Source organism: Hemicordylus capensis, chromosome 1, assembly GCF_027244095.1.
Source record: "Hemicordylus capensis ecotype Gifberg chromosome 1, rHemCap1.1.pri, whole genome shotgun sequence".
In the NCBI taxonomy this organism is placed as follows: Eukaryota; Metazoa; Chordata; class Lepidosauria; order Squamata; family Cordylidae; genus Hemicordylus; species Hemicordylus capensis.
In genome coordinates, this window is record NC_069657.1 from 352,755,388 (window position 1) to 352,773,102 (window position 17,715).

The following is a 17,715-nucleotide window of genomic DNA, read 5'->3' on the forward strand; positions in this document are numbered from 1 at the left end:
TTTTCCCCTCACCCCCCCTCCACCTCCCCACAGCAGCCGCTGGTAGCTTGTTTTTAGAAGAAAGAGGTACCTCTCCCCTGCCCCCCACAGCTGTTTACTATGGAGGGGCCTTTTACTTGTACGGGCACTCCTTGCCAAGTATACCTTTCACAGGTATGCCCCCTTAAACACCTCAAGTGAGCTTGTGAATTGGGGTTTCAGGCCAAGCTTGAAGCATGAGCCTTCAGGCATGAGACTTCAAGCTGATCCAGCTCCTACTCATGCCTGCTGCAGCAAGGGAAGGTGGGGGTGGCACTTGTGACAAGGAGGGCAGGTGTACACTCCCCTTTGCCCTCTTGCCCTCCGATCCACTGTGGCCAGGAGGGCAACCAGACAAGGGTGGTAGGGGGCACATGACCTCACCCTGGCCACCAGCTTAGTGCACTGGGTGGCCATTTTCCCAGCGTTAATGGGCGGCCCAGTCCTGCTTGCCTACTGAGTGAGCAGACGGGGAGGTGAGGGGAGTGTGCCTTGTGCCTGGGCTACTTGTGGAGGCAGCTAGCAACTGCTCGCACCTGCCATTGACACTGCTTCCACAGGCAGCAGATGTGGGAGTGTGACTAGGAACCAGATGGCATCTGCCATGTCCCTCTTGGATCTGGGGTGTGCGTTTGTGGGGGTGGGAGTGTTCATGGCTCTTCCTTTTGTGCTGGCTGGCAGCTGCAGCTGCTCTCTTCTCTCCTGCCTTTTGAGCAGGAGTTTTTGGGTATCGGGAGGAAGTTCAGTGCCTTTGCCAGTACTGTGATTGCCATGAAAGGGTTAACTGAGGCTACCAATCAGGGAGCTGCAAAGTGGGACTGCAGCTTGGGCCCTCTGAGTGGTTTCCTTGGGTCACATGATCGCCCTTGGCCACTCAGGGGGTTGCTGCTGCCAGGGGCGGGGCTGGAGGACCAACACTGCAAGCTGTGGCTGCCTGCCTTTGAGGGAAACCCTGTAATGTTAATCGTCAATCTCTCATGTTCCCTGTTGAGGCTTGACCAAATGCTCATGTGTTTGCTGTGAGGCTTGAAATAGGGTTACAGCTGCATGCGGGAGGTGACCCTGTTTTCTGCTCGTGAGAATAGTTTCAATATTTCTGAAGGTGTAGCTTGGTGACCCAGTCAGAAGCTTTAAAGGAACACCAGTGAGCCACTGGTTTTGCAAGGACATACAGCTTCTACTTTGAACATTGAGACTTGGAAGTTCTGATCTAGCAGAATTCCAAAGTGCATATTTAAACAAATGGGCATTTGCCCATACTTCTTGATCATCATTTTCATATGCTTGAGTAACTTTCTTGAATCAAGGCCTTCATGTTTACGATCAATTCTATGCATTCTTTTAACCATACGGTGGTTGGGAGCTGGTAACAGTTCATTAACTGATTTTAATTATACAACATGATATTTCATATGCAATTAAGAACTATTCAGAACATGCTAGAATTGTGTGACCGGGTTGGAATTAAGCATTTAGTTACCATCTGGTAGGACAGTTCATTCCATGCTTGACCTCTGTTGGAGAGCAAAGAGTATGTCATGTACCTTACTCTTTTAAAAATAATAACAACCTGCAGGTTTCTAGTCAACTCCTTCTGTTTTCTTATATACAATGTGGTAAGTAGAACTCATTCTTCAGGGTTCCATGAACTAGAGCTGTGACCTGAACCCAATGACCAGTTTAATGATCTGCATTTCCACTTATATCTCAGCCTGACTGATTCCTGTTTTCATCTATTCTAAGGAGATCTGTCCAGTTTTCCTGTCATGCAAAGTCCCCATAAAAACATCAAAGAGAAAACCCAGATTTGTTTAGTATGAGGGTTTTTATTGTTTAAGCTCTGCATGTGAACCAATTTTTGCTGGTGGATGCAGGTTTAAAAAGCATTCATTGAAATATGATTGTTTTGTTTTGTTTTATGTTTGCATTCTTAAATTTCCAAGAAACAGCAACTATTTAACTAGACAGCCAATCCAGAGTGATCATGGTGGACTCATACATCAGCTGCCTCCAAACTCCTACAAAACAAGGATGGGTGGAGTTTAAAGCATAATATATGGCAGGAGAGGAGCTGGACCTTTCCCCTGTCTACACATCCCTGACCCCAAACACCTTTTAAAAGCCATTTCTCTCCAGGTGGGACTCTATCCATATATTTAATGCTCTAAAACAGGGATTCTCAACGTGTGGGCCCCCAGATGTAATTGGACTTCAACTCCCATAATCCCCAACCAAAGGCCATTGGGGCTGGGGATTATGGGAGTTGAAGTCCAATAAAATCTGGGGATCCAACGTTGAGAAATCTTGCTCTAAAAGGCATACCCGTGGCTAATCCCGTGTGTGGCAGCTCTTGTGAGAGTTCATGAGCAGTGGGGATTCCATATGCAGATAGGGAGGAGGAGACTGGAGTGGTTAAGACAGAGGCATATCTAGGGTAGGGCAGCCATGGCAGGTGCCCTGGGCGCCACCTGAATGGGGGCACCATGCCAGTGCCACTGCTTCCCTCTCCTCAGTGCTGCTCGCCACTGCTTCCAGCAGGCCCCACTACAAGCAGCCGCTCACTGCCTCTGGGCGCCCCACACCACTCAGCGCTCACTGATGTAGCACCTCCAGGCAGTGTCCACGGTTGAGGGTGAGGGAGAACGAGAAGAAGAGGTCAGTACTGTCTACAGCTGCCTGTGTTTGCTTTGGCTAGCAGCCAAGCCCAGGAATTGCAGGGTGGGACGTCAGAGGAGGAAATGGTTTTTTCCCTTTGCAGAGAGAGAGAGCTGCAAAGGAAATAAGCCAAGCCATTCTCGTGCAGGTGGCAGAGAGGGGGAAAGTCATACGCTGAACTAGAATGAAATGCTGCAGAGTCCGTTTCACAGGTAGTGATTTGAAAAAGGAGGTGGAGGAGAAAAGTCAAGCTCGGAATCCCTTCTGCTGCTGAGGATTGGAGAGTAGCTAGAAGTGTTTTCTCTTGGTACTCTTGCTTTACCCTTCCTCAGTTGGAAAGAAATGTGAAGACTTGTCTGTAACATGGTCACACCACACGTTACATGCAGCCCTGTTTCCCCGCCCCCGCCCCCAGCATCTGTAGCTGTGAAATCAGGACTCTTTAAAAAGCAGCCAAACAAATATGCTCTAAATATACACTAAAAAGCAATGCTGCATGTCAACTAGAAAAGGTATTTAATGATACTCTGCATTTATATAGCGCACTTAGAATAGACAGTGTGCTTCTCTATTCCAAAAATCCCCATAACAATCCTGCAAGGTTTGTTAATATTGACCCTATACTACAGACTGGAGAGGATGCTGACATGATGACTAGCCGAATGCCACTTAATAAGACCAGAACCAGGAACTTCCAGGTGTAATGCCTTCATTCTTAACGTGCAATCCTATCCTATGCATATATACTCAGAAGTAAGTTCCACTGTATTCAATGGACCTTACTCCCTAATAAGTGTGCTCAGGATTGCAGTCTTAGCCACTCACCTAAGGCAGTTTCAGATTTAAGTTTCCATTGCCAGCTGTGAGAGATCATTCAGCAAGTTAAAACTAATACTTTTGTATTTGAGAGCCTCCATGGGTCAAGGCAGACTCTGTGACCTTGCTCTGCTGAGTGTAGAAAGAGAAGAAACTGAAAAAACTGACTTTGATCACATCATAGTCCAATTTGCATCAGTGAAAGCAAGGAAGCTGCAGTTATAATTTTCATGTAGTGCCATAATTTGTTAATTAAAAGATTAACGAGCTTGACTTGTATTTTTGAGTTGATATTATGGTAAAGTTATCTGAAGGATGGGTGTCAGATGTTTGGACAGGGGCGCAATTTTAGTGCTTGCCCTAGGCACTATTTACTGTAGATACACCTCTGGGTTAAAGTCAGTTGGAATGCAACTGTTACTGGTCGGAAGATGTTCTTGATTGTAGAGGAGAGGAATCTATAGCAAGCAAGGGTCTGTGAAAAGAGGGGTCGTGAGGGAGGAAAGAGCCCCTTCAAGAGGAGGCTGCCGTTATGTGAATTAGATGAGGAAACAAGCTGAACAAGATCTGTTAACTCAGGAAGGGGAGAGAGAGGGAGGGAGAGGGAGAGAGAGAAGGGAGGGGAACACAGACAGAGGGGGAAAGCGAGTGGAGGAGAGAGAAAGAGAGGGGAATAGAGAAAGAAGGAAAGGCAAGGGATGGGCCCAAGCCTGTGAGCAGTTTGAGAGGAATGAGTGGCCATGGCGGCAGCAGCAAAGAAGGGCCCAGTCAACCACTGCTGCTGTTTGGGCCATTGGCAGAGGGAGGCAGGCAGGGAAGGGATGAGCCCAGGCCTGTCAGTGGCCTGAGGGGAATGAGTTGCCATGGCGGTGGTGGCAGTGAGGAAGGATCCAGGCAACTGCTGCTGCTACTCCTGTGGAGAGGAGCAGGAGCGGGGCTCGGGTAAGGGTGGAGAGGTCTCTGGGGATAAGAGGCTGCAGCTTGGCCAATAGGTGCCAGCAATGCTGCAGCTGCAACTAAGAGGGGTTATGGGGAATGGAAGCAACGGGATGGAGGAGAAGGAGCAGGAATGTAGCTCAGGTAAGGGTGGAGAGATCTCTGAGGTGAGGGGGGCTGTGGTGGGGGTGAGGGGAGCAATCAAGTACTAGTGTGCAGATGCTCTGCACACGTTAAGGTAGTAACTAGTAATTCCTGCCAGGGCACTTTCCAGATTAGACCATTCAATGGGATCAGGATGTATCTCTGAAGTGTGCTTCCACACTTCCTGTGTTGTGACACTGCAGTCCCTACCCTGACAGCAGGGTGCCGTTCATCTTTCCAATACCTTGTTTTGAATTTAATCGCTGTGATATAGTGCTATGACGTCATATATCCGGCGTAAAGAAGTTGCTGTTTTTTCAGGTTGTTAGTTTTCATGAAGCTGTTCCCCCTGCTGTTTACGTTTTGAATGTGATTTGCCTGAATGGAAGCATTTTGCTGCTGTTGAGCGGCTAATCTGGAAAGTGCCCAGGAGAAGAAACCAACAACAAAATTGTTTTCTGGGAGAAAGCAAAGTGGGGGGAAATAATACCCCATGCACTCATAATAATCTCATGCTGTACCCATACACATACCTTGCTGTTACTATTGATTTAACACTTAACTAGCACCTGGGCATTAGACAGAACACAGAAATTGCACACTCCTTGCCCAGAAGGTTTACGCTCTAAACCTGCAATCTTGTACACACTTACTTGGGAGTTAACATAGGATTGGCCTGCAGAATTGTCAAGATAAATGAAGAAATACATATTTAATATTAGTAGTAACAATATTGGTAGAGGGAAACTTTGCAAGTTATTGCAAATTTCCTTAATTTATCCTTATCAATGGATTTTTCCTTGTGGCCAGATTTTAATCCAGTTCCCTCCTCCTTTTTTTTCAGCACATGAGGTTTACTTTGTCCATCTGTAGCTATTCACATTATGACAAAGAGGAACCGTAGTGCTTCTTAACAATTGGTGTGTGTGTGTGTGTGTGTGTGTGTGTGTGTAAGACAATTATATTACAAAACAATAACCTCCATAAAAAGAACATTAATAAAGATTATGTATAATGATACAATTGATGACAGGTTTTATTCAAGCATTGACTGCTGAGGAGGTCTAAGTGTTTCCATGTAGCAATATGGCTAAACAAAGAGATATGGATACAAAACAGCAGAACATTTAGCAAACCTTCTTATATAGCTTTATTTACAGTATGGTAGACTGTCATTCTAATGCCTCATGAGAAATAGCTATTCATTATAAATTGTTTGGGGTGCAAAAGGAATGTATTGAAAGGATACCATGTATCTATTTAGAGATAGATTTTTGCCCCACATTTCCAATGTAAAATAGCACAAACAGGGTTTAAGAGATTTTAGAATGTGATTAAAATTTCACTTGTTTCGTTTAGTGTCTAGATTAGCTCACATCCATCTTAGTAATGTGTAAATTATCAGGTGTGGGCCTGACATGCATGAATCACAAAAGTGGGTCACAAAGTTTTATGATCATCATGTCTCAGACTTGGACTGGCCAATCTCCTACATTATAAAGACCCACGCCTACAGCCTACAGTTTTCTGAATGATTCCCTGGATGCTGAATGGTTCCCTGGATGCAAAATGTAAGCTGGGAAATGTCACAAATCAACCCAAATTAATTAAATTTTGTTTTCATGCTTGTACAATGCAGTTTCCAATGGCCAGCATAACTAATGTTTAGAAGCAACAGAACTCCCATTTCCTTCACACCAGGATACCGGCAGCATGTTTTCAAAAAATATATAGGTACTTCTAGTATGCAGGAGGTTATAATACATAGATAAATGTTAAGAGCTTTCTGATTAAACAGATCAGTCAAATAACTGCACTAATTTCAATTAATACATTAACCAACCAAAAAAGCACTGCAGTATCTAAATACTGATGATGACATCTCTAAGTTTTTCATTAATATATCACACTGCTTTGACTAACTGTCACTAACAAATAATTTCTTTTGGGGGGAAAACCCTCAAATGTATAGCCTGAAGCAAGAGACGTATGTAGATTATTTGCAACAATGCCATTGATACCTAGTTCCCTTTCAGGAACACAGATTAAGTTAAATTAATCTGATTAAAGTCAATTAATATGTATATTTTAATTTGTAATCAATCACTCCAAGTGATCAATAAATGTTTGATGTATCTGCTCTAGCTCAAAAAGGCAATTGTATTGTGACTGCACTGAAGCCTCTCCACTGCTTCTAATAACATGTGGTTGGCTGGGTGGAGATGAGGATACAGGGGGTGGTTTTATCTGGTACGTGTCTTTGGGATGCGAACGTTCAGGAAATCAATACTATCTCTTTTGCTTATGGTGCACCACCCTAATAATATATAGGTTTGACATTGCCCAAGATATGGTCTTCGTAGAGAGGGAGACAGCAAAAGAAGAATCCTAGGCCTATTGCCATGAGACACATGGTCCACCCAAAGCCATAGGACCAGTCGAACTGGCTATTCATCCTTTGAAGGTTGTCAAGATGTTTTGACATCATCACAGGGTAGATGACAAGGGCTATTAATGAGAACAAGGCTGCAAAAAAAAAAAAGATTAAAACAAAACAATAAGTCAACATTAGTGATGATGAGCACATAAAAGATAAAGGATATAATTTCTATCAAAGAAGTAGGAGTACTTTGTTCATATGAAGCTTCCTTATATTGAATCAGACACTTAGTCAAGTCCTGACAGTTGCACTCAGTGTCTCAGGCAGAGATATTTCCAGCCAGACTACCTAAGGTCATTTTTAACTTATGCTGGGGATTGACTTCACGTTCTACCACCCAGCTGCGGCCCTTCCCTGTCCCTGGATCTGTGGCAGCCTGAAGTAAAAAGGATGCACCAGATAAGAACTGCAGTGGTTTAGGATTCTGGACCAGAACATAGGGGTGTGAACAGAACCAGTTCAGGGGGTTTGGCTCAAATTCGAGCTGAACTGCCAATCCATGAGCTGGTTCAATCACACAAATGGCCTCCACACATGCATGGAGGTAACACAAATGGCCTCCATGCATCTGTGGAGGTTGGAACTGGGCTGTTGTCAGACCATGCTGGGGAGTGAGGGGGACACCAGCAAGGATTAGAGGAGCCACCACTGATGACAATGAAGCCAGTAAGCTGCCCTCTAGCTGCTCCCCCCGGCCAGATTGGACCACGTCGAACCAGTCCATATTGGACCAGGCCTGTCCAGTTCAAACTCGGACCAGCCACTTTTTTTTAAGCCGGTCCATTTTTAGTTTGAACAAGTTGAACTGGGCCAGTTTGAGTCAAACCTTGTTTTATTCGAACCGGTTCTGCACACCCCTACCAGAACAGTCAAAGTAAAACATTCAACATTTGATCATATAACAGATTAGCAAAAAAAGTATTACTGCTCAGACATTTGTCAATGCATGTACAATTGGAGCAGAATTTCACCTGCTTGTAGCTGCTGATTCTGATAGATACCCAATGCCTCTGGCAGATGCCTACACAAACTGTACACATCTGTGTCATTGAGAAATCTTCATGAGTTCATGAAAATATATCACCTTATTATTTTTAGTATCTCATTCTCATTTTACTTCCAGGATTGCCATTCTGGCGAGGCAGTGAAATCAGTCTTCTCTTTCTCCCTTTTTTTTCAGGTTACATTTGATTTTGCCCAATTTTCTGAATTGAATGTCTATTACAATAAACAAATGAGCCTATGTATGAGTTAGGCATGCAATAAACACAAATCTCTTTGCTTAAAAATAGTGTGTGCGCTCATGTTAGAGACTGACTGTTTTGCCCTGTGATTATAACAAAATTGCTATAGTTACTGGCTGACATGGTGCACAGCCCACCATCGCCCATTATATGCCATAATGAGAATAACAGCAGTAGTGCTGCTTGTACAACCACTGGTTCTCAATATTGTCAGAGCTGCTTATGAGTCTGCACAACCATGGGGCAGAGTGTTCTGGCAACAGTAGGCTGTGCTTCATGTTAGCCATGGCAAGCAGGCTTTTGGACCTTGCTGAATCTTGCACTCCACACATCTGAAACAGCACCACTGTTTCATTCATACTGAAACAGCACCACGGTTTCATTTATACCTGTTTTAAGCAAGAACTGCTATTTTGCTACACCCACAGAGACCACTGTGGTATCCAAACCAAAATCAGGCATGCCTCATTTTACAATATACCATACTTTGCTATGCAGTCTTACCGGCAACAAAACATAGCCCTCCTATTCCTCTAATGAAGTTGAAACGAAGAGTAGTGATGGCGAATGCGATGATGGACAATGCGAAACAAATGCATACAATAACGAACCCCACCAAGAACGTAGCAGCTGCACCTCTTCCCCAGGCTGAAAATAAAAATGACAATCAGCTCTTCACTCTCTTTTATGAAGAGAAAGCCACAAAAGTTTATTAAAATATTCAGTTTGTGTGTGCGCACATGCATGTGTGTGCTTGAATTGGGAAACTTGATCATACATAATTGGGCCACCCTCTTTGTATGAATTGATCTTTCTATGTAAAACTGGAGGTGAGTGTTTTTTAAGAGAACTGAAGATGAGCTGAGAGAAGAATCTCTGCTATCCTACTTTTCCCTCTTCTGAGCAGGTTCTGTGGGATTTTTATGTACCCTGCAGAAAGACCTACAAAGCTTGTTTGACCAGAGACAAGTGCAGGATCATATATATGTACACCATGGGAAGTGAAGCCTTTCTCAAAACATTTCTGCTCTCTCTAAAACTTTTGCCTCTCTCTAGCCTTAAGAACATATTGATAAATTTATTTGTCTTTGGAATAATGTATGGAAGCTAAAGAAAATAGGGTGCGGGATTAAGCTGGAAGTGGAATGGGGACAGTGGCCCCTTTGCACTTCAGTGCTTAGAGTTCTTTTTAGCCTGGTTGCGTTGCCTTTCATGGGCTCTACCATGGAACAAACTGGCCACGTACATGCCAACAACACATGCTGAACTCAGGAGGGATTAAATCCAGGATGGATTCTTGCATGTAAAATATCAAAAGTTTGACAGATTTATGATTAAAACATTGAAGTTTGGATTTTCAGAGCAGCATTTGCTTTTGGTTGTGGAATAGCACTTTTATTATCAACAAATTTAAAAGAACATATATAGACTTTTAGGCTGCAAAGGTAAGCTTAAAAGTGTACAGGCAATTACTGGTGGGGGCTGAATGGGATTTCCAGTATCTAAGGGGCAGTCCTTTAGTGCTGCCTTGAAGATGAAGTTACATGATTAGTTCAGGATTTGGGTTACCTTGGCAGAGAAGTTTTAAGTTCAGGGTATCCACACCTGCCCTGAGACTTTGGGATGCAGATTTAGAATAAATAAATAGGAAGCATGGGGCAAACCAAGATTCATTCCAGATTACATTGAGAATGACATGTTTAATTTTCTTTAGTAAATGGCAGCAGCAGAGAGAAAGTATGTTCTAGATCTGGATTGTGGTGTGGCGGAAGGAGTGCTTTAGCGTGTTGCTCCTGCCATGGTTACAAGTCATACAGCCCTCTGGGACATAACTTTGGATGGCACAGAGCGCTTGGAGAAGGGGAAGTCATTGAAATTCACTCCCGCTTGCACAACTACTGGTGCTGTGTAGTCAGGAACTCAGCAAAAATACCAGTGCTTCTCACACAGCACTCATGCTTTGTTAATCTGGATCTCAGTCATTATTCCCAGTTACACATTTAACATCATGTGTCGTTAAATGTGTAAATGTGTAAGTCAATCCTGACCTTTCCCTGTGTTTTCATATAGATAAAAGCATAGGTGAATCAGCCATTTATTTATTTATTTAAAATTCAAAAAGCTGAAGTTCAGGATATAATGGCGGCAGTAGTTCTCCTATTGAAATTAATATTAAACTACCTCTAAATTGTAATTGAAATGGATTGAACCCAACATGATTTAGGGTATCTTTAAGTTTTCTGATGCACCCTTTGATCTGTAGACCAGACAGAATCAGAAAATGAGAAACTTGGTGAGATAATAAGGCAGGTCACACAATCAACATTAGGGTAGGAGTAGAGATGTGGAGACCTGGGGTGGGAGAACCTAGAGGGCAGCTTCCCCCCCACCAAAAAATTGTGTGTTTTCCAGGGGAAAAGGAAAAAACTAGGTTGTTGGGTTTTTTTAAATTTTTCCTTCATATCTTTAGGTAGGAGAAGCCTCCTACCAGTATTCCCTGTAAGAGGGAATCCCAAATGTTGTTGACTACAGCTCCCAGAATCCCTAGCTGCAGTGGGCTTTAGCTGAGGATGCTGGGGGTTGTTGTCAAGAACATCTGGGCTTTTCTGTTAGAGGGATTGAGAACACTGCCTCCTACCCTAATTTGGGAGCTGGGCATGCTACCAATTGTCAATCATTCTCAATCATGCATTAGATAAAAAGAATATTGGAGGTGGGGAGCATAATTCATGAGTTAAGCCTCAGCTGGGTTGGACAACTTTCCTGACAATCTTGTTCAGAAGCTGGTGATCAGGGATGGAGCCACCATTGGGCCAACGGGTTCAAAGGCCACCAATGAAAAAGGCTGCTGAACTCCGTGGCTCAGGCTCCAGTGGAGCCCAGAGTGAATTTCCCCCATCCCATGCCCGGGCCGCCAAGAGCCCAGGTGAACTCTCTGCTAGTTATATCCGGCAGCGCCAACTGCCCGATAGGACGTTTCCCCCTTTCTCTCCCTCTCTGGAGGGAGAGAAAGGGGGACACATCCTATCAGGCTGCCGATGCTTCCAGAAATGACAAGCTGAGAGCTCGCTCAGGCTCTTGGCAGCCCAGGCCATGCCCCCCTTGCACGACAGGGAGAGAAAGGGGAAAATGTTATATCAGGCAGCCATCGCTACCTGAAATAACTGCAGGAGAGTTCTCCAGGGCTCTCGGCAACCCAGGCATGGGAGGGGGGGTGAGGGGGTAGTTCGCTTCGCTCTGGGCTCCTCCGGAGCCCGAGCCATGCCCCCATGCATATGACGTCACGGGCGTATGTGGAGGAGGCCGCCGAGTGGGACTGGACCCAGGCCACCGCTCAGCTGGTTCCGTACTTGCTGGTGAGTGAATCGGGATCGGGTGCACTCTTCCTGCCCAACTGGGCTGTTACAGTAGTTCAAGCTTCCCACCTCCAACCTTGTTTTTCTCTAACACATGATCAAAGATCGGAGGCATGCCCAGCTCCTGAATTAGGATAGGAGGCTTCTCCTACCCTATTGCTGATCGTGAGAACTGCCCTAATACCATTAAGGCTGACATTCACAATAAAAACACTGCAAGGAGTTGTCCTCATGCAATAATGCTAACCATATGCTTGGCTTTTGTAGAAACACTCATATCAGTAACTTCAGGAAAAAACAGCAGACACATATAAGCAGCTTAATTATCCTACTGGCTTTTAATTACAGAACTATATATCCACCCTATCCACCCCCAGCACATTCCCTCCAGTGACTGTTGCTGGTGTCTATCTTGTGTTTCATTTTAGATTGTGAGCCCTTTGGGGACAGGGAGCCATCTTATTTATTTATTATTTCTCTGTGTAAACTGCCCTGAGCCATTTCTGGAAGCAGGGTCGGATTAACATAGTAGCAAATGTAGCATTTGCTACGGGCCCCGCGTTTTCTAGGGCTCCGCGCGCCTGGCTTGAACGTCTGCCCCTTCTTTTGCTCTCTATTTGGTGCTCTCTGCTGACTCTTCTCGTTGCCTGCTGCTGCCCATTTTCTCCCCTCGCTAGAGGGCATTTAAGTAAGGTCTTCCTGGCACCATGGTGTTGATTGGGTCATCTATTATGTTAAGCAGCACAGGAGGAAGCAGTAAGAACAATAATAGGAACAGATAGCTTGCAAAAGGGTCTCAAAGATAACTTAATCGCCAGGGAGTTGGTCTTTATTTGTTTAAACTGTAAAAGTTTTTAAAAACATACACAAAGAGAGTAAAAGAAATAAAAGCAGTTTAGATTTTTTAAAAAATCTATTAATGCCAGGTGGAAGAAAGGAAGCTAAAGAAGATGCTAGCTGAATGTTGCCAGCGTTTTCTGACTGACTGGGAGAGGGTAAAGATAAACAATGAGAACGTGTACCTTTAAGAGGAAAAAGAAAGCCGGAAGTAACTCAGATGTGCAGCAAGAGGAGTCTCAAAGTTTAGTGGATCAATTGAGGGGTGCTTGGAGGGAGATTATATTATGGTCTTGTTGGGTAAGGTCACTTATATCCTCCTTTAGTATCTAGTGCTGTTGGGAGGGAATTTGTGGTCATTGCTTTTCAAGGAACTGCCATATTTAAGGTGAGCTCTTTTCCTCTCCTCTAGATAGAACTGAAATAACTACTGCTGCATTGCCAACTTCATTAGCTTTACATTGGGATGCCAGTTGAAATTGTCCAAAGATAAACGGAGGCTGCAAACCTAGACACGCTTACTAGAGAATAAGGCTCATTGAGTTCAGTGGGACTTACTTCTGAGTAAACATGCTTAGGGTTGCACTGAATGATTTGTGCATTTCCTCCTTTTAATATTAAGCATGTTAGTGTAATTTAGATTGAAAGAGGCTGTGCCTCCTGCCAAAAGATTCTTTTGGATACTTCTGTTTTCATGGAAGTTGCTAATACACCTCATCATAATAACATTCATTTGCAATGCATCAACTATTTTAAATATACATCTGCTTTCCTGTGAGGCTTGCACAAGAGGTTAAACATATATTCTTAATATTGTCAAATGGCCCTTTTAATGTGATGGCTGCTGGGATCCAATATGTTCTGCACACAGTGGAATCAAACATCCACTGTTGTGTGCCAAAATTGCTAATAGGTTCAGATTTCTCAAAGTACAGAATTCCTGAAAACCTTTTAATTTAAACATTCAGAGTTTTGTTCCCCACCCCCTTTCTCTTTGTGAAAATAACTCCAAAGGAGAACCCATGGTCAGGAGTCACAAAAGTGGGGGGGAGGGGTGTGTTTTGCAAAGTTTGTTGACTGGCTGGCTCAGCTGAGTGGAGGCATTGGGTGGTTGGTGGGGGGGGCACTAGGCAAAAAAAAAAGAATTATTTTACTATGCAAGTAAATAATTTATGTTTCAATATTTATGTGCATTTTTAAAATTTGGGGCCCCTTCATAACATATGCTACAGGCCCCACACTAGCTTAATCCGGCCCTGTCTGGAAGGGCGGTATAGAAATCGTATAAACAAACAAACAAACATAAGTAAATAATATATTGGCATACTCTATTAAAATTATCATTTTATATTTACTAATATGGAATAATTTTGTTTAAACATCTAACCCTACCTTTTATCCAGAATTTTAATTTAATCTAACCAGATAAAAGTACTTCAAGAAAGTTTACTACTATCTTGGAACAATATCAGCTTTCTAGATCCCCCCCCCCCCTTACACCTTAAATCAAAACTAAGCCTTCTAAGGCCACCAAGCCATTTCTGGATTACCAATACTGAACAGCCCCACATTGCAATCATGTCAAGACTCTCCCGTTGGTCAGTTGTTCTAAGAGTGAGGGAAGAGAAGGGAAGGCTTTTCAATACAGAAAAAACTTGGAAGGCTGGATGTTAGCTCACCCACTGTGTTTGTTTGTTTGCTTGTTAAATTTATATACCACCTTTCATTAAAAACAATCCCAAGGTGGTTTACAAAAGTTAAAAAACATATGATAAAAATAACAGTTATAAGTATTAAGCTAAAAATATGACAACAAATTTGGTTTAAAATATATAAAATACAAACATGAAAACTGTACACGGATAAAGACACACAGAAACAGCAATAAAACAATCATGAAAAGGCCTGGATAAAAAGCCAAGATTTAACAAGCTTTCTAAAAACTTTGATGGAGTTTGAGGGGCAAATGACCACTGGGAGAGCATTCCAAAGTCTGGGGGCAGCAACAGAGAAGGCCCTGTCCCGTGTGCACGACAACCAAGCCTCCCTCATTGTTGGCACCCGGAGCAGAGCCCCCTCAGATGACCTTGTCAAGCGGGCAGCAACCCTTGGGAGCAGGCAGTCCCTCAGGTATGCCGGGCCCAAACCATTAAGGGCTTTAAAGGTAAAAACCAGCACCTTGAATTGGACCTGGAAACACACTGGTATCCAGTGCAGCTCTTTCAAAATAGGTGTGATATGATCACACCAGGCAGCTCCAGATCGAACCCTAGCTCCTGCATTTTGTACAAGCTGCAGTTTCCGGATATTCTTCAAGTATCTATCTGTCCTTTTTTCACTCCTGCCATTTGACTCCCAGGGTTCTCAAGGCAGCTTACAAAATAAAATAGAGCAGAATGTCCACAAAACAATAAACCAAAAACATTAAGTAATAATAAAAACACAGATGAATCCAGATAAAATCCACAATATAGCATAAAACTAAAAATAGCAGGCAAAGTGTTGTCTTCCCCTACCTTAAAGTATTTTAAAAAGAAATATATATTTAAAATGTTTCCTTTTTTATTTTCCTCATGTCCTTTTTTTGTGCCCTCTAGGACTAAGATAACACCAACCTACTGCTAGATAATTTATCTTCCCTACCCTCAATCCTTTGGTTAGAATTGGCTATTGATAAAAATAATCAGAATTATAATCTTTGTTCCTAATCCCTTAGCTTTCATTATCCATGTGCCTCAACAAAATACAACCAATCATAAACACACACACACACACACACACACACACACAAAACTCATTCTCAACACAGATATATGCATGAGCCAAAATGTCTCTTTCATTATATTAGGGATGGCCAGCTTCTGTCTTCCCAGGATGCACTCTGTTCCCCCCAAAGAGGTCACTGCACTGAAAGTCTGTGGTTATACATTATCCCTTTCTTTGTCACCTGAGAGAAAAACCTCATCAGACTCATGTTGTAGGTTTGCTTAGGAAAGGCTGCAGCAAACATGCAAACCACCAAGTCAGATGGAACGTATACGTGTGGAAGATCTCTATTTCTCAGAACTTTTCAAAATAACTTGGTAATAATGTTCTTTTCTTTTCAAAGAAAATACATGCTGCCCCCATGCATGTACCATTCTACAAATGCAATCCTCTATATGCAATCTGATGTCCTCCATCATAGACTCTGCCACACAGTTCTTCTGAATAAGCAAAGCTCAGCTCTGCACAGCTAGGTTGCACAGTATGCGTTTGTTGCAGGTTCATTTCTCTGTCTGCCAGTGCCTCCACCTTTGCCCTCTCATCATCCCTTCTCCTCTGGAAAGAGGGCAGGTGGGATGAAAGTGTATTGATGTTCTGAGTTCATGGATATCAAATTGCTCCTTTCAACTTCAGAGAAAATAACTCATTTTTTACACACACACACTTTCAAAATGATTCTTTGCCAGGACTGTTAAAACAGAAAATGGTAAAATATTTCACCCACATTCACCAATGAAACTGCCTTTCTTTCCTCTCCAAACTCTCCTTGTAAATATTTTAAATACAGCTTGAGTATTAGCCATCTCTGAAGCATAATCATAATCACTGCAATTCTTACCATACTTCAGTAAAGACTCGCAGGTCCAGCCATCAGGTCCTGACGTACATAGTTGCCATAATGAGCCTAGTTGTGTAACTGGCAGGGCTTCTGAGGTTACCCAGCCCCAGCCAGCCAATGCAATGATGCCAAAGATCATTGCTAAACCCAGAAGGAGAGGCAAGATCCATCTGCACCGTGTATAGTCCAGGCCGTACTTAACCATCTTGTTGGGGTCTTGAGTAGCTTCACGGGTACACAGAAAGATAGTCCTGCTATTGATACAGCAGCCTTGGGAAAGCAGCAGTTTATTAAAGTGTTGAAGAATGTGTGTGTGTGTGTAAGAAAGAACGAGAGAGTCAGGCAGACAGAGAAGTAGCTAGAGAAAGGTGGTGGTGAGGCAAAGACAGGTAAAGAGTAGCGTTGAGATCTGAGCAGACACTGAAGTACTCCACCTAAATTCCAATGAGCAAGTAGCTGCAATAACCTGTTTTGCTGGACAGAAAATTTAGGGATGGGACAGTGTGCTTTCTGGAACCTACCTGCTACTAATTAAGTTAACCAGAGATTACACCCCATTGCCATTAGCATTTAACCTTTCCCTGGCTGTAAAGGTTCACAGCAAAAAAAAAAAAAACAGGAGAAAGAGCAAGGGAAGATCACATTTTTGGTAAGCATGGGTAGTGCCAGAGAGCGGGCAAGACAGGGCAGGTGCTCTTCAGATCCCTGTTACTGGAAGGAAAACACTGACTGGGAATGGATATCTTCATATTTGTGGCAATTTTGACCTATTTGGGTCTAAATAAATGATGAATACCTAAGCAGCACTACCATACTAGTAGTAGAAAAGAAGATATAACAGACTCTCAAAAGTCCTATTAGGTTTGTTGTGACTGTTTTGCAGGATTGCATAAGACTTGGGGAAGTCAGCTTCTTTAGCTGGTCTGCACATTTACTTTGCCTCTATTTACTATCCTTTAGAGAAGATTTGTTATAATGTAAAATATATTGGCTGACTTCCCAACTAAAGCTGTACCCGTGCAGCTGCTTCATAAGAACATTAGACCAGCCCTGCTGGATCAGGCATAAGGTCCATCTAGTCCAGCATCCTGTTTCACACAATGGCCCACCAAATGCCTCTGGGGAGGCCACAGGCAAGAGGTATGTGCATGCCCTCTCTCCCGCTGTTGCCCCCCTGCAACGGGTATTAAGAAGCATCTTGCCTCTGAGGCTGGATTTGGCCTATAGCCACCAGACTAGTAGCCATTGATAGACCTGTCCTCCATGAATTTGTCTGAGCCCCTTTTACAGCCATCCAAGCTAGTGACCATCACCATATCCCATGGCAGAGAATTCCATAGATTAATTATGTTCTGTGTGAAAAAGTACTTCCTTTTGTTGGTTCTAAATTTCTCAGCCTTGTTTTATAGTTCTAGTGTTGTGAGAGAGGGGGGAAATTCCCCTTGACACTTCTAGTCTCTAGATGTTTCTTTTTGCATCCCTTATTGTCTCCTTGCATTTCTTTTGCCAGAGTTTGGTCCTTTCTGTTATCTTCATTTGGTCAGGACTTCCATTTTCTGAAGGAAGCCTTTTCCCCTTTTATAGCTTCCCTGACTCTCCTTGTTAGCCACGCAGGCATCCTCCTGAACTTCATGGTACCTTTCCTCCTTCTTGGTATACATTTCA

General features: G+C 43.3%; 1 protein-coding gene across 1 annotated transcript; it reads right to left on the reverse strand.

The window, feature by feature from the left end:
• Positions 1–5,608: 5,608 nt before the first annotated feature.
• LOC128340040 (p53 apoptosis effector related to PMP-22-like) lies at positions 5,609–16,255 on the reverse strand. Its single transcript, XM_053284685.1, has 3 exons — positions 16,051–16,255; positions 8,758–8,901; positions 5,609–7,095 (listed from the first exon to the last, which is right to left on the reverse strand). The coding sequence occupies exons 1-3, from the start codon at positions 16,253–16,255 to the stop codon at positions 6,887–6,889; spliced, it is 558 nt and encodes a 185-aa protein (XP_053140660.1). The 3' UTR covers positions 5,609–6,886.
• Positions 16,256–17,715: the final 1,460 nt, after the last annotated feature.

Coding starts and splice junctions, on each gene's coding strand:
- LOC128340040 (XM_053284685.1), bottom strand. CDS start 16,255: ATGGTTAAGTACGGCCTGGACTATACACGGTGCAGATGGATCTTGCCT. Junction 8,902..16,050: donor CGAGTCTTTACTGAAGTATG/GTAAGAATTGCA, acceptor TTTTATTTTCAG/CCTGGGGAAGAGGTGCAGCT. Junction 7,096..8,757: donor AGGGCTATGTTTTGTTGCCG/GTAAGACTGCAT, acceptor TTTTTTTTGCAG/CCTTGTTCTCATTAATAGCC.